This window comes from Perca flavescens, chromosome 23 (assembly GCF_004354835.1).
Source record: "Perca flavescens isolate YP-PL-M2 chromosome 23, PFLA_1.0, whole genome shotgun sequence".
Taxonomy (NCBI): domain Eukaryota; kingdom Metazoa; phylum Chordata; class Actinopteri; order Perciformes; family Percidae; genus Perca; species Perca flavescens.
Window position 1 is genome coordinate 8,238,657 of NC_041353.1, and position 12,224 is coordinate 8,250,880.

The window sequence follows — 12,224 nt, forward strand, 5'->3', positions numbered from 1 at the left end:
CCACAGTACCAAACACTCCTTGTCCAAACATGATAGTGAAGTCAGTATAGTCAAGAGCTGTGGACTCTCTCCTGATCAAAACTATCTGAACTCAAGCATCCTAAACAAATGCCACATTTAAAAAGGTGCCCTGCCATACAAAACCGTTTTTACAGTTTGTGTTACGTTGAGAATGTGAAAATGAACTGCTACCTCCTTCGTCAGCTCTAGCCACTGAAAAGAAATAAGCAGAGAAATCAGGCCAATTACAAAAGCTGGTCAGTCTGACATCATATTGCCTGAGCTCGTTACTATTCATTAGCTCGCCCAGTTGGGCTGGGTAAAGGATTCTGACAGCCAGGCTCTCATTGGCTAGCTGTTAGCCAATCAGATTCAAACAGCTTAGCTTGTTGAATATTAATTAAAGAACTGGCAGAAATTGAGCTGAGTCTTCCTGTAGGCTTTCTATGCCACGCTAGAATGGCTTAAAACAAGGTAACCAAGGCATTTTTTTCCACAAAAAATATGTTACAGAGTCCATGGTAGAACTTGAACACCACAAAGTAATGAAATACGTGTGGCAGGGCACCTTTAACTACTGAGATCATCTACATTATTCGTTTAACGATTTGATTCCTCAGGCTGTATAGAGTCCACAGACTGGGCAGCTCCTCCCTCTTCTGTGTGTTGCTTCATGTGTTTCTTCAGCGAGGCCTTGGATGGGAACGTCTTCGTGCACTGCTCACAGTACGGCCTCAGCGGCTTCAACCCCGAATGGCTTCGCTTGTGTCGCGCCAGCTCCGACGAGCTCTTGAACCTGAGCTCGCAGACGCTGCAGGGGTACGGCCTCTCCCCCGTGTGAATGCGCTGGTGCAGCTGAGCCTCGCCGAGCGTGAGGAAGGACTTCTCGCAGTGTCCACAGGGGAACGGCCGCTCTCCCGTGTGGATGAGATTGTGTCTGGTGAGCGCGTACGGCTTGGTGAAGCCCTTCCCGCAGTAGGCGCAGGGGTACGGGCGGGCGCCGCTGTGCGAGACGATGTGCTCCTGCTGGGTTTTCTTGCTCTTGAAGCGCTTGTCGCACTGCGGGCAGGAGTAGGGCCTGTCGTCCACGTGGGACCGGTGATGTTTCGAAAGCTCCCCCTGCGATAAAAAGCCCTTCCCGCACTGAGAGCAGAGGAAAGGCTTCTCGCCGGTGTGCATCCTCTCGTGTCTGGCCAGCACAGACACCAGGGTGAACCTCTTGGGGCAGTGGGAGCACTGGAACGGGCGCTCCCCCGTGTGAACACGGAGGTGTTTCATCAGCATAAAGCGGAGCGAGAAGCGTTTGCTGCACTGGTTGCACTGGTACGGTCGCTCGCCAGTGTGGGTGGAGAGATGCCGCTTTACGTCCGACCTCCGAGTGTACGTCTTCTCGCAATGCGGACACTTAAATTGACTCTTCACTTGATGCACCTGCCGGTGCTGGGAGCGCGCGAGCAGGGAGTCGAAGCCCTCGCCGCACTGCTGGCAGATGTAGCGCTTGGCGGCGACGTGAGACTTCCGGTGCTCGTGCAGCTCGGAGGAGGTGGGGAAGCTGTGGCTGCAGATGGAGCACATCTGAGGAAGCCGGCTCTCCTCCGAGTGGGACCTCTTATGGTGGACGGTCAGTGCGCGGAGGTTGGCGAAGCAGCTCCCGCACAGCGCGCAGGAGAAAGAGACGGCCACGCCGTGATGCTTGGTCTCGTGCTTGGCCAGATCCCACGAGTGCTGGAAGGTCCGGTCGCACCGCGAGCAGCGAAACGGTCTCTCGCCGGTGTGCGTGAGCTGGTGTCTCCTCACGTCGGACGACCGGGTGAACGTCTTACCGCACGTTTGGCACGCGAGGGCCTTCGGTCGGCTTTGCGACTGTGGCGCGTCGCTCCGACTGTCGGACCGTCGGGCTTTGCTCTCCTCCGTGGTTCTTTTGGGGAACAGTTTAATGGACGTAAAGATCTCATCTGTGCTGGAAGGAGACGGTGTCAACTTGGCTCCTGAGAGAGTACCGTACACGTCGGTGCCAACACTCTGCATGTGGAAGTGAGGCGGGCTGCTTTCGTCGGAGTTGTGGAAGGGACACTGTGAGCAGGTGAAGATGATGGAGGTCATCTCGTCCGAATCACCTGCAAATAAAAAAAAATAAAAGACAAAAACGTGGGTTAAATATGTGGATTTTTTTTTTTATTAAAAGGTCCAAGATGTTTCTCTTTTTTCCATGTCAACCTATTACCTTTGTCGATTCCTTTGATGGCTATAACCGAGGGGGCGACTGATACGTCGGCTTTGCTCCTGGTGAAAATAAAAATGTTGTTGTTGGATCTTTAAAATGTAGATTTGACATTTTGGGAAATAATTGTACATATTGTCTCATAATTGTGTTTTGGGAAAATGGTACTGCATGTAAAGTATGGATTTTTCTCATCTTATTAATTCATTTCCCTGAAATTCTCAACTTATTCCTTTAAAGAAATATTCTTAATGGAAGAAAAAAAACCGGACACATATCTTGAGAGGCCAAAAAGAAAAATCACGAGTAAAAACTAAAATGTGAAAATTTGACATCATTCAAGTTTCAAAACAGCAGAACAACAAATTCATTCACCAACAGGAGGGCATGAATGACAAGAAATATCCCCATAACTGTATTTCCCAGACTGTTTTTGCTACGGTTATTATGTAATGTAAAACTTGACTGAGAAATAAAATTAAAAATAAAACGGACTAAAAATACTATCTCAAAAGATAGTTAGTTGTGATATTACAGTAGAAGTTTGTATACATTTTTGGTTCCTCGCTACTTTCTCTGGATGACCTCTGGATTTGACACGTCTCCTGCCAACTGGGTGTAGTCTTCATTTGTAGACGAGTGGATCGGCGCACATTAGCCGAACTGGGAGACTGTTGGGACTCAGAGACTGGGTCCTCACCGGGGACGTCGGTCATTTCTTCGTGGACAGAAAAGGATTCACGATCACCCTTCAAAACTGCCCAAGAGTCCGTATTGCTCTCCTTCACCTCTTTGACGTTTCCTCGTTCCTCGTCAGTTGGGTCACTTGTTTCTTGTCCGTCGTGTGTTTTTCCTTCACCTGGTGCATTTCCAAGCTCACCATTAAGGGACGAATCATTACTCCTTCCTGTCGGAACATCTTGACCGAGGCTCTCCTTCCTTAGCGCAAACGTTTTTGTCAGAGTCTCCAGAGCTTTAGCCACATCCACAGTTTCACTTGGTTCTTCTGCCCTCGAGCTGGTAGCCTCCTCACAGCCGGCGGTATCGGCGCTAACTATCTCCTCTTCGTAGAAATCAGTCTGAAGTTGCACTTCGGCTGACTCGATCATTTCTTGATCTACTTCAGACGCTCCAACTTCCACTTCGGTGTAGATGGCCACAACGCTGTACTGGTCCGTTCCAACTAAAGTGACGGGGTTTAGCACATTAGCATAGTTGTGGATTGATTCCAGTCCGACAGAGAGGTTTGTTTTTTGCGAGGGAGGAATGGATAAAGCAGACATGATACAGCTACCGATGGTGGATGAAGGGCCACCTTTAAAAAAAAAAAAAAAAAAAAAAGAAAGTCACTGGTGGAAAAACTGTACTTTTCAAAAGGCACTTACTGGAAACTATACGAATACAGTGCTGTATCTAATATTATTTTTATTTTTCTTATTACTTTTATCAATTAATCGTTTAACTACTTCGTCAATAAAAACATCAGAAAATAGTCATTAATGCTTGTCACACTTTTTTCAGAACCCAGGTGACATCTTCAAGTTGAAAATTGAAATTGAATTGTTTTTAAGACCAAAAGTCTAAAACCCAAAGATACTTATTTAACTATTAGATTAGACTTTGATTAAGAAGCTCTTGATTTAATGGGGTTCCAAAGGATTCAGTTGCATATGATAAATGCAAATATTGCATGAATATAAAAGCGCTTTTCAGATTGTAATCTGGGAATTTCAGTCTCTTTTTATTCCACAAGTAAGCAACACAGGTGAATATATTACTGCTTAATGTGCCAATTGTAAGCTACATTGTAACACATTTCCCTATTATAGAATTGTGTGACTGCAACTGCAATTGTCTGTCAGTGGACTAATAATTTCAGCTCTACTCACATGGCATTTTCAGTAGTCCTGAACTTTTGTAGTGTTGGAAGATTAAACTCAGGTCTTCAGGTGAGGACTGAACACATTCCTCCCACACAGAAGGAGCAGAACCGAGCCAGGCTGCAGTCTGTAATCACAGTTTGTGGTAAATGGTGCACGTTTTGGAGAAGAAAAACAACCGAGGAACATCTGGATAGACAGACTGACCTGTTTTAAGTCCGGTACTGGAAGCAGCTTTACCAGTTTTGAGAGCAGCTCCCACAATAACACGTGCAGAGCAGCATCATATTGTGGCCCATATTCCACTGGGAACACCTCCTGTAAGATATTATTAAATGTTACTATAGCACTTTATTAAGACTATTCTCAGACTAAGAAATTATATTTAATCTGTCTGACCTGGTAGAAATATGCTCTCTCAACTGGATCTTTCAGCAGGCTCTGAACAAGTGCAATGAAAGTGGACTCTGTCGTTTTCACCTCTGCGTCCCTGTACTGCCACAGAAAGGACTCGTGTCATTTATGGATTATCATTATTTGTTTTCAGAAAGGTATTCCTTTTCTGCACTTACATCCGTGTTTGCAGAGGCTATTGGGAGTCTATCCAAATAGCTCTGGATCAATTGAGAATCAACAGAACCCCGAGCCGAGCCTTTGCAAAGCTCCAGAATCAACTGAAATATCAACAAAGGGTTACTGGAAAAATTATTAAAGCGAAATTAGCATATATTGTTACAATACCCAACTTGTGCTCACCCTTGCTTTTAGACCCAGAATGAGCTGGGCTCTCTGTCTGTGGTTGATCAGTCCAGGGAACGCCTCGGTCACCATGAACACAAACTCCTGGATCTTCTCATAATTCATCACATCTTTCCGCTTCGCCAGCTGCCACATAGCAGCAGACAGAAGCTGCAGTGGGGGCACCAGGAGGCGAAGACATGAAAGAGCTAGGCTCGGGTCTGTAACATAAAGGTGTAATGTGAAAGATGGTCTGTTGAGGGCATCGATGAGCTTTTAATGAAAGAGAGCACTCGCAAACAAACTCATCTTTAACTTAAACTATTATAAGAAACCTATATTTTTAAATTCGCTCTTTCACAATAGAAATATCAGAGATTGGTTAAAATTACTGATAAATCTACATTTTATGTGTAAACTACCCCCCAATAGAACCTGTCATAAGCCCATGAACCAGTGTAATAGCTGGACAAACCTATTTAATGTGGGTTTTATAAGACACAGACACAAACCTGCAGCTGTGCTTTAGGTCTCGGAACAATGAACTGTATTACATGATATTGTTATTTAGAATCGGACTATAACAAGTTAATTTCTAATGCAACAGCTTCAGTCTGACAGCTTCTGACTGTTATGATTCCTGTAGATAGACGGGTCCCGCTAACGGTCTTACTTGCCTGCTTTAAATTACAGCATGAGCAATTTATGAATATACATACTGTTTATTGTCTCTGTTGACCCGATAACCTCCATTCGAGTTTTATGTTTCCTGTAGCGTTGCGAAATAAATGTAAAATAATGTTGTTAGATTTTTTTTTTAGCTAACATGCGCTGTTAGTACGCAAGCATTCGTTTCATCAACTATTCTCTAGCGTTTCCTCTTTTCAAAATAAAAGTCTCCGCTGTGACTGCCCTAACATTATAATCCAATTTTCTCTCCTATCTTAAAGTTTAAAAATAATACTTGCGCTTTAATTATACGCTTTGACTGCATTTTACACGAATACACTTTTCCCGGATAGATTCATTCGTAAATTTACATTCCTATTGTTTTTTGAAACACATTTTTTAAGTTCTGACAAAACAACCCCAACTCAAGGTTAACAAAGCTCTGAGAAAAGCAAAATTGTAGATATAGTTAAATTATAGCTTCAAGAATAAACTTTCATGTTAACATTTTAATTAATGGATACAAAACAATTGTATTAAGCTAATAAAATACCAGGACATTTACAGGTATAAACAAGGATGCTCTAACATACAACTTTAGGTTTTGGCAGCTGCACTGTAGGCAATTTTATATATATATATATATATATATATATATATATATATATATATATTTGTCCTAATCAATACTGCTGGTCAAAGACACCAAACAACACATTTGCAAAGGGATAAAAGCAGATCTGCTTTTGTAACATCCAGAATTTATCCCTTTATAGATCCTTCCAAAAACATCTGCAGCACTGACTTTAATTACAGCGCAAAAACACAAGCTGAATCTAAGTTCAAACATATTTTTTTAAGATAGTGACTTAATTGATATTTAATTAATTTTAAGAAAATCTCTGGAAAATAACACACAAAATAACATAAATAAATGTCTTGTTTGTCAGTTTACAAACCACACTGTTGAGTTAAACGTTATTTTAAAACATAATGAAATGTGTAATGTAATCATCAGAAATGGTCAAACGCAGAGCCATAGAGATATAACTCTGGTCAAACCCAATGGGTCAAACGTAGCCACAAGACATAACCGGATGTTGTTGTTTTCCACAGACTGCAGACTTCAGAATAAAAGCTCAAATCAAACACGTCGTGACGTCAAGACACGACCACCCAGTCCGGAGTCACGTGAAACGTTTCACTGCAGGTTTATGCACCGCTTTCCTTTCATTTTGCAGTGAAAATACTTTGCATTAGTACTGAAACGGCTCTGTAATCTGCAGGAAGTTTAAAATCCCAACATGGACGAGGACGGGCTGCCGATTGTGGGTTCTGGCGTCGATCTTACCAAGGTCGGTAACTGTTATGGAGCTAAATAACGTTATATTAGCTAGCGTAAACGTTAGCTAGCTAAAACAGGCCAAAACAGTGCTTAAAGACAGTTGTCATTCTGTATAACAAGTCACATGGTAACAGTGACGTTAGTTTACCAAATACTATTAAGCTGTAATCGAAAGAAGCCGACAGTTTCATTATCATTAGCAAACATCACTGTAATATCTGAAACTGCCTTTCACATCTAGCTAGCTAGCTACATGACCGGCATCTATAGCTTGGAACAACTAGTAGTAGGGTGAAGGGAAATGATCTGAGTTGATTTACAAAAGTATTTAGCTATTGTAAAACCTTGTACAAGGTGGCTCAGCTGTGGTTGAAATATTTTGCTTTCAGCATGTATTCCATAGTTCCACTTCTACTATGTCTAATTTAAATGAATGCAATGGGTTGTAGTAAACTAGGAGGGTGGAGACCTGCTGTATGTGTATTACTTAATTTCCTCAATACATCACATCCTGGGTTTTCCTTCCTAAAATCGCTTTCTCTGTCTGGGTTTCCTTCAGGTCCCTGCTATTCAACAGAGAAGAGTTGTTGCCTATCTCAATCAGTTTGTTGTGCACACGGTCCGGTTCCTTAACCGTTTCTCCACAGTTTGTGAAGAGGTTTGTACATCTTCTTTTACTCTTATAATTTGATCTTTGAACTTGATTCTGTTGTCCTGATTAGTCCACACACACACACGACCTCTGTAACACTGTAGATGATCTCCTGACCTGTCAAACTTCTTTCTTACAGAAACTTGCAAACATATCTCTTCGCATACAGCAGATTGAAACGACCCTGTGCATTCTGGAAGCCAAGGTGAGTTCTTGAGCCTCTCCAGTCTGTAGTTTATTACGCTCTATATACATGCCATCAGTGGTGGAGTGTAACTAAGTACATTTACTCAAGTAGTGTACTTTAGTACAAATTTGAGGTACTTGTACTTTACTTGAATCGTTTCTTTTCATGCCACTTTCTACTTCTACTCCACTACATTTCAGAGGGAGAACTTGCACTAAACTCAGCAAAAAAAAAAGAAAAGTCCTCTCACTTTCAACCGCTTTTATTTTCAGCCAACTTAACATGCGTAAAACTTTGTATGAACATAAAAAAAAAAAAAATTCAACTACTAAGAAATAAACTGAACAACGTTTCACAGACATGTGACTAACCTAAATGGAAAAATGGGTCCCTGAACAAAGGATGGTCAAAATCAAAAGTTACAGGGAGGAAATCCTCCTCCCTCATGTGGTACCCTTCCTGCAGGCTCATCCTGACATGACCCTCCAGCATGATAATGCCACCAGCCATACCGCTCGTTCTGTGCGCGATTTCCTGCAAGACAGGAATGTTAGTGTTCTGCCATGGCCAGCAAAGAGCCCGGACCTCAATACCATTGAGCATGTCTGGGACATGTTGGATCGGAGGGTAAGGGCGAGAACCATGCCCCCCAAAAATGTCCAGGAACTTGCAGGTGCCTTGGTGGAAGAGTGGGGTAACATCTCACAACAAGAACTGGCAAACCTGGTGCAGTCCATGAGGAGAAGATGCACTGCAGTATTTAATGCAGCTGGTGGCCACACCAGACACTGACTGTGACTTTTGAGTTTGACCATCCTTTGTTCAGGGACCCATTTTTCCATTTCTGTTAGTCACATGTCTGTGAAACATTGTTGAGTTTATTTCTTAGTAGTTGAATATTTTTTTATGTTCCTACAAAGTTTTACGCATGTTAAGTTGGCTGAAAATAAAAGCAGTTGAAAGTGAGAGGACATTTCTTTTTTTGCTGAGTATAGTTACTTTACAAATTTTAAGATTTTTGCACACAAAACACATGTAGCTTAAAAAATACGTTGTTTTATTATAAATTTAACTTCACAACAATATATAGGCCTACAAGTACAGCTGAAGTGATTAGCCGATTAAACACAGAACTGTTTGGAACGTTTCCAGTTTCTAAAATGTGAGGAATTTTCTGCATTGAGTACTTTTAATCTTAATACTTTAAGTACATTTTCCTGATGATACTTACATACTTTTACTTAAGTAATATGTTCAATGTAGGAACAGTTACTTGTAACGGAGTATTTCTACAGTATAGTATTAGTACTTTTACCAGAGAATTTCTAATAAGGGGAGAAGTTCCACTCTCGGGATACTTCCGGCTTCTGAACTGGTTGCAGTTCCACTCTGGTCCCATATGAGGGCGCTCACGGACGAGTGCAGAATGAATGGTCTATGGAGCTATACTTTTTGTCGGTAATTTGAATGTTTCATTCGAAAGGGGAAGCTAATAAAATACACACTGCTGGGCTAAAGTGGCTTTTTTGTTCTAAAAAGCCTTTTAAAATGTCCATGACGTCATACACATCGTACGGCTGGAGATACTGCTTTACGGCGAGCTCTGAGTCGCTTCCTTTGTTCTCTCGAGGCATCGACAACACAGCTGACAGGTTAGGCTCTCGCTGTTAATACACCGGCTAGAAAGAGGTTTGCTAATGTTTTAAAGACCACGCCGAAATATTCACTCTGACATTCTGGTTCGACTTTGGATGCCGTCAAGCAGGATCTCTGGTCGTAATAAGTCCTTCACTGACCAATCCGCATTCATTAGCAGAATGCTAGCGTGTTATGGGCATCAACGACTCAACCTGTAAGAAATCGAAAGGACATAAGTACTCGTTCATTCAACTTTCGACCTGTAAGCCATGTTGAACTTGCAAAAACTACAATCAAATCTGAGATTTCTCAACGGCAATCAGGCGAAAGAGACCAATTTAGCCGTGTAGCTCCATAGAGTCCCATTCATTTTGTACACTCCTGTGATCACCACCAGTGGAACTGCAACCAAATTCAGTACAGTGGGGCTAAATAGGGAGTGAACAGGCTCTTCGTAGACGGGCTCTGCTTTTACTTAAGTAAAGGATCTAAATACTTCTTCCACCACTGCATGCCATGCCTATGTACTGATCATATATCAAATGTTGTTATGATCTGAGCAGCTGTCCTCCATTCCCGGGCTGGAGGACGTCACAATAGATGGACTCAGTCAGCGGCAACCTGCTCAGGCCAATGGACCCACAACTGCCACTCAGAACCAAACAGGTGGTCCACCAGCAGGGACCCTGCCTCCCCCACAGGTCAATGCACTGACATGACACAAACAAATATATTTTTTCAGCCACACTGCAGCACAGAACAGCCAAAAGCCAAGATGATTTTTTTTGGACATTATTCGTTGTATGTAAGGGAACAGTTTGAAATTGAGATGTTATGAAAAATACTTATACACTTTCTTGCCTATGAGAAGATCGATACCACCCTCATGTCTGTGTGTTAATTATAAAGCTAAAGGCAGGAAATGGTAAGCTTAGCCTTGCATTAAGACATGGGCCACGTTCAGCCCCGACAAAAACGTAGCAACACTTCTTTTTTTTAAAGTGAAACTGCACCCTGTTGTACTCTGCACTCTGCCTTATTTATTTATTTATTTTAGATTATTTTTTGGCCATTTTCAGTTTATTTTGATAGGACAGCAGAAGACAGGAAAGGGGAGAGAGAGGGTGAATGACATGCAGCAAAAGGCCGCAGGTCGGAGTCCAACCCGAGCCTGCTGCATCGAGGAGTAGACCTCCATATATAGGCGCCCACTCTACCAACTGAGCTATCTGGGCGCCCACTCTGCCTTTTTATTACCACGGGTTTACAGACACGTCTCTGCTGGTTGGGTATCCCCTGTGACACAGCCAATAAACAAGAGACCCACCCACCAATCAAGAGAAAACATAATCTCAAAGCAGTTGCACACTTTTTTCACACCGTCGTTCAACCAGGAAACCGTAGCAAAACGGTGCACACCGTTTTGAGATTGAACGTGCCTCTGGAAACAAGGGGAGTGGTGACGCTAGCTCGGTCCAACGGTAACCAAATCCACCTACCAACACCTCTAAAGCTCACTAATTACCCCGTTATATCTGGTTTGCTTTAGTACTTAACTTGACGGAGTCTGAAGGAAGTTACCATGCCCAGACACATGTAGCTCCATCACATAACTACCAGTAAAACTACAACTTTACACTTCTGTTTATGCACATATAAACAAACCAGATACAGTGTGCTGATTTTTTTTTTCTCTTTAGAGGTGCTAGTAAGTGAGTTGCTTTGAAATGAGTGAGCCAGGCTAGTTGGTTACATTCTTTATGATAAGATAACCAGTTGCAGGATGTGGCTTCATATTTGGCATACAGACACTAACTCTCTGCAAGTAAAGCACATTTCCCAAAATGTCACACTATTACTCCTACTATTCCATAAATGTTACACAAGCAACACAACCCACAAACTTTGTAAGTCTAAAACCTACCAAAGAGTACCACCTACTAAATATTCATAATAAGGTGCCACATTTGATAACCTTACTAAACCACTTGCTACTTCGTGCTGTTTTTTAGTAATGTTTGTATTTCAATGTTACAGCCCACTCAGACTGCACCAGAGCCTGCAACGCCACCAAAAGCAGAAGCAGCTGCAGAGAATGTCATGACAGTGGCCAAGGACCCACGTTATGCCCGATACCTGAAAATGGTTCAAGTGGTAAATCATCACTAACACCTGCTCTTGGACTACAGAGATTAAAAAAAAAAAAAAAAAAAGGCAACAACAACATAATCTGTATTTTCTGTATCTCAATGCATGTTTTATCTGTCCCAGGGAGTTCCAGTTATGGCTATAAAGAATAAAATGATCCTGGAGGGTTTGGATCCTAACTTGCTTGAGTGAGTGTTTTACCGTTACTGGTGATGATCATACATTTAATCTTTATTTTTTTTATGAAACTGACCAATGACATTTCCTTCACTGCTGATGACAGCACACCAGACGGCCCCGTGCCTGATAGAGGAGCGAGGAGCGCTGAGGACCAAGACGCTGATGTCACCAGCTCTGACAGTGAATCATCTTTCAGTGACTGACATCCGTCCCCATCACCCACAGAGGTTCCTGTAAAGGCCGTCCATCGCTACTCTGAGCTTCTGTAGGCCTGTTACTGAGAAGGCGATGTAGGTTGCAGTGTGCCTGTAAGTGAGTGCCAGCGAGAAGGTGCAAATGTAAGTGCCTGAAACAGGAAGCTCCAAGCAGAGTGATTGTAATTTCAGTGGTAAAAGCGTTGAAATAGTTTTGCTTAAAATTGGTCAGTGACCTCCTCTGTTTTGATACATTTAGCATTTTTGACTAATTCAAAAAGAGGGAATAATTATCCCTGTTGATTATGTTAGTCATCAGAACATGGCAGTAGCAAGTTTTTTTTTTTTTTTTTTTTTTGTACAAAAAAAGTG

At 42.4% G+C, this 12,224-nt stretch overlaps 2 protein-coding genes across 3 annotated transcripts; one reads left to right on the forward strand and one right to left on the reverse strand.

The window, feature by feature from the left end:
* Positions 1-505: 505 nt before the first annotated feature.
* Positions 506-5,707, reverse strand: si:zfos-932h1.3 (zinc finger protein 502). Of its 2 annotated transcripts, XM_028571104.1 has the most exons (9): positions 5,559-5,707; positions 4,858-5,060; positions 4,674-4,775; positions 4,501-4,596; positions 4,309-4,419; positions 4,111-4,228; positions 2,774-3,536; positions 2,225-2,283; positions 506-2,117 (listed from the first exon to the last, which is right to left on the reverse strand). In XM_028571104.1, exons 1-9 carry the CDS (start codon positions 5,590-5,592, stop codon positions 601-603), a joined length of 3,003 nt encoding a protein of 1,000 aa, XP_028426905.1. In that variant the 5' UTR covers positions 5,593-5,707; the 3' UTR covers positions 506-600. The 2 variants fall into 2 exon arrangements, with proteins under 2 accessions (XP_028426905.1, XP_028426906.1); XM_028571105.1 differs by lacking the exons at positions 4,858-5,060; positions 5,559-5,707 and having other exon boundaries at positions 4,501-4,591; positions 4,674-4,755.
* Positions 5,708-6,643: 936 nt separating this feature from the next.
* Positions 6,644-12,224, forward strand: washc3 (WASH complex subunit 3). Its single transcript, XM_028571106.1, has 7 exons — positions 6,644-6,863; positions 7,413-7,511; positions 7,645-7,710; positions 9,894-10,031; positions 11,368-11,484; positions 11,602-11,666; positions 11,762-12,224. The coding sequence occupies exons 1-7, from the start codon at positions 6,813-6,815 to the stop codon at positions 11,859-11,861; spliced, it is 636 nt and encodes a 211-aa protein (XP_028426907.1). The 5' UTR covers positions 6,644-6,812; the 3' UTR covers positions 11,862-12,224.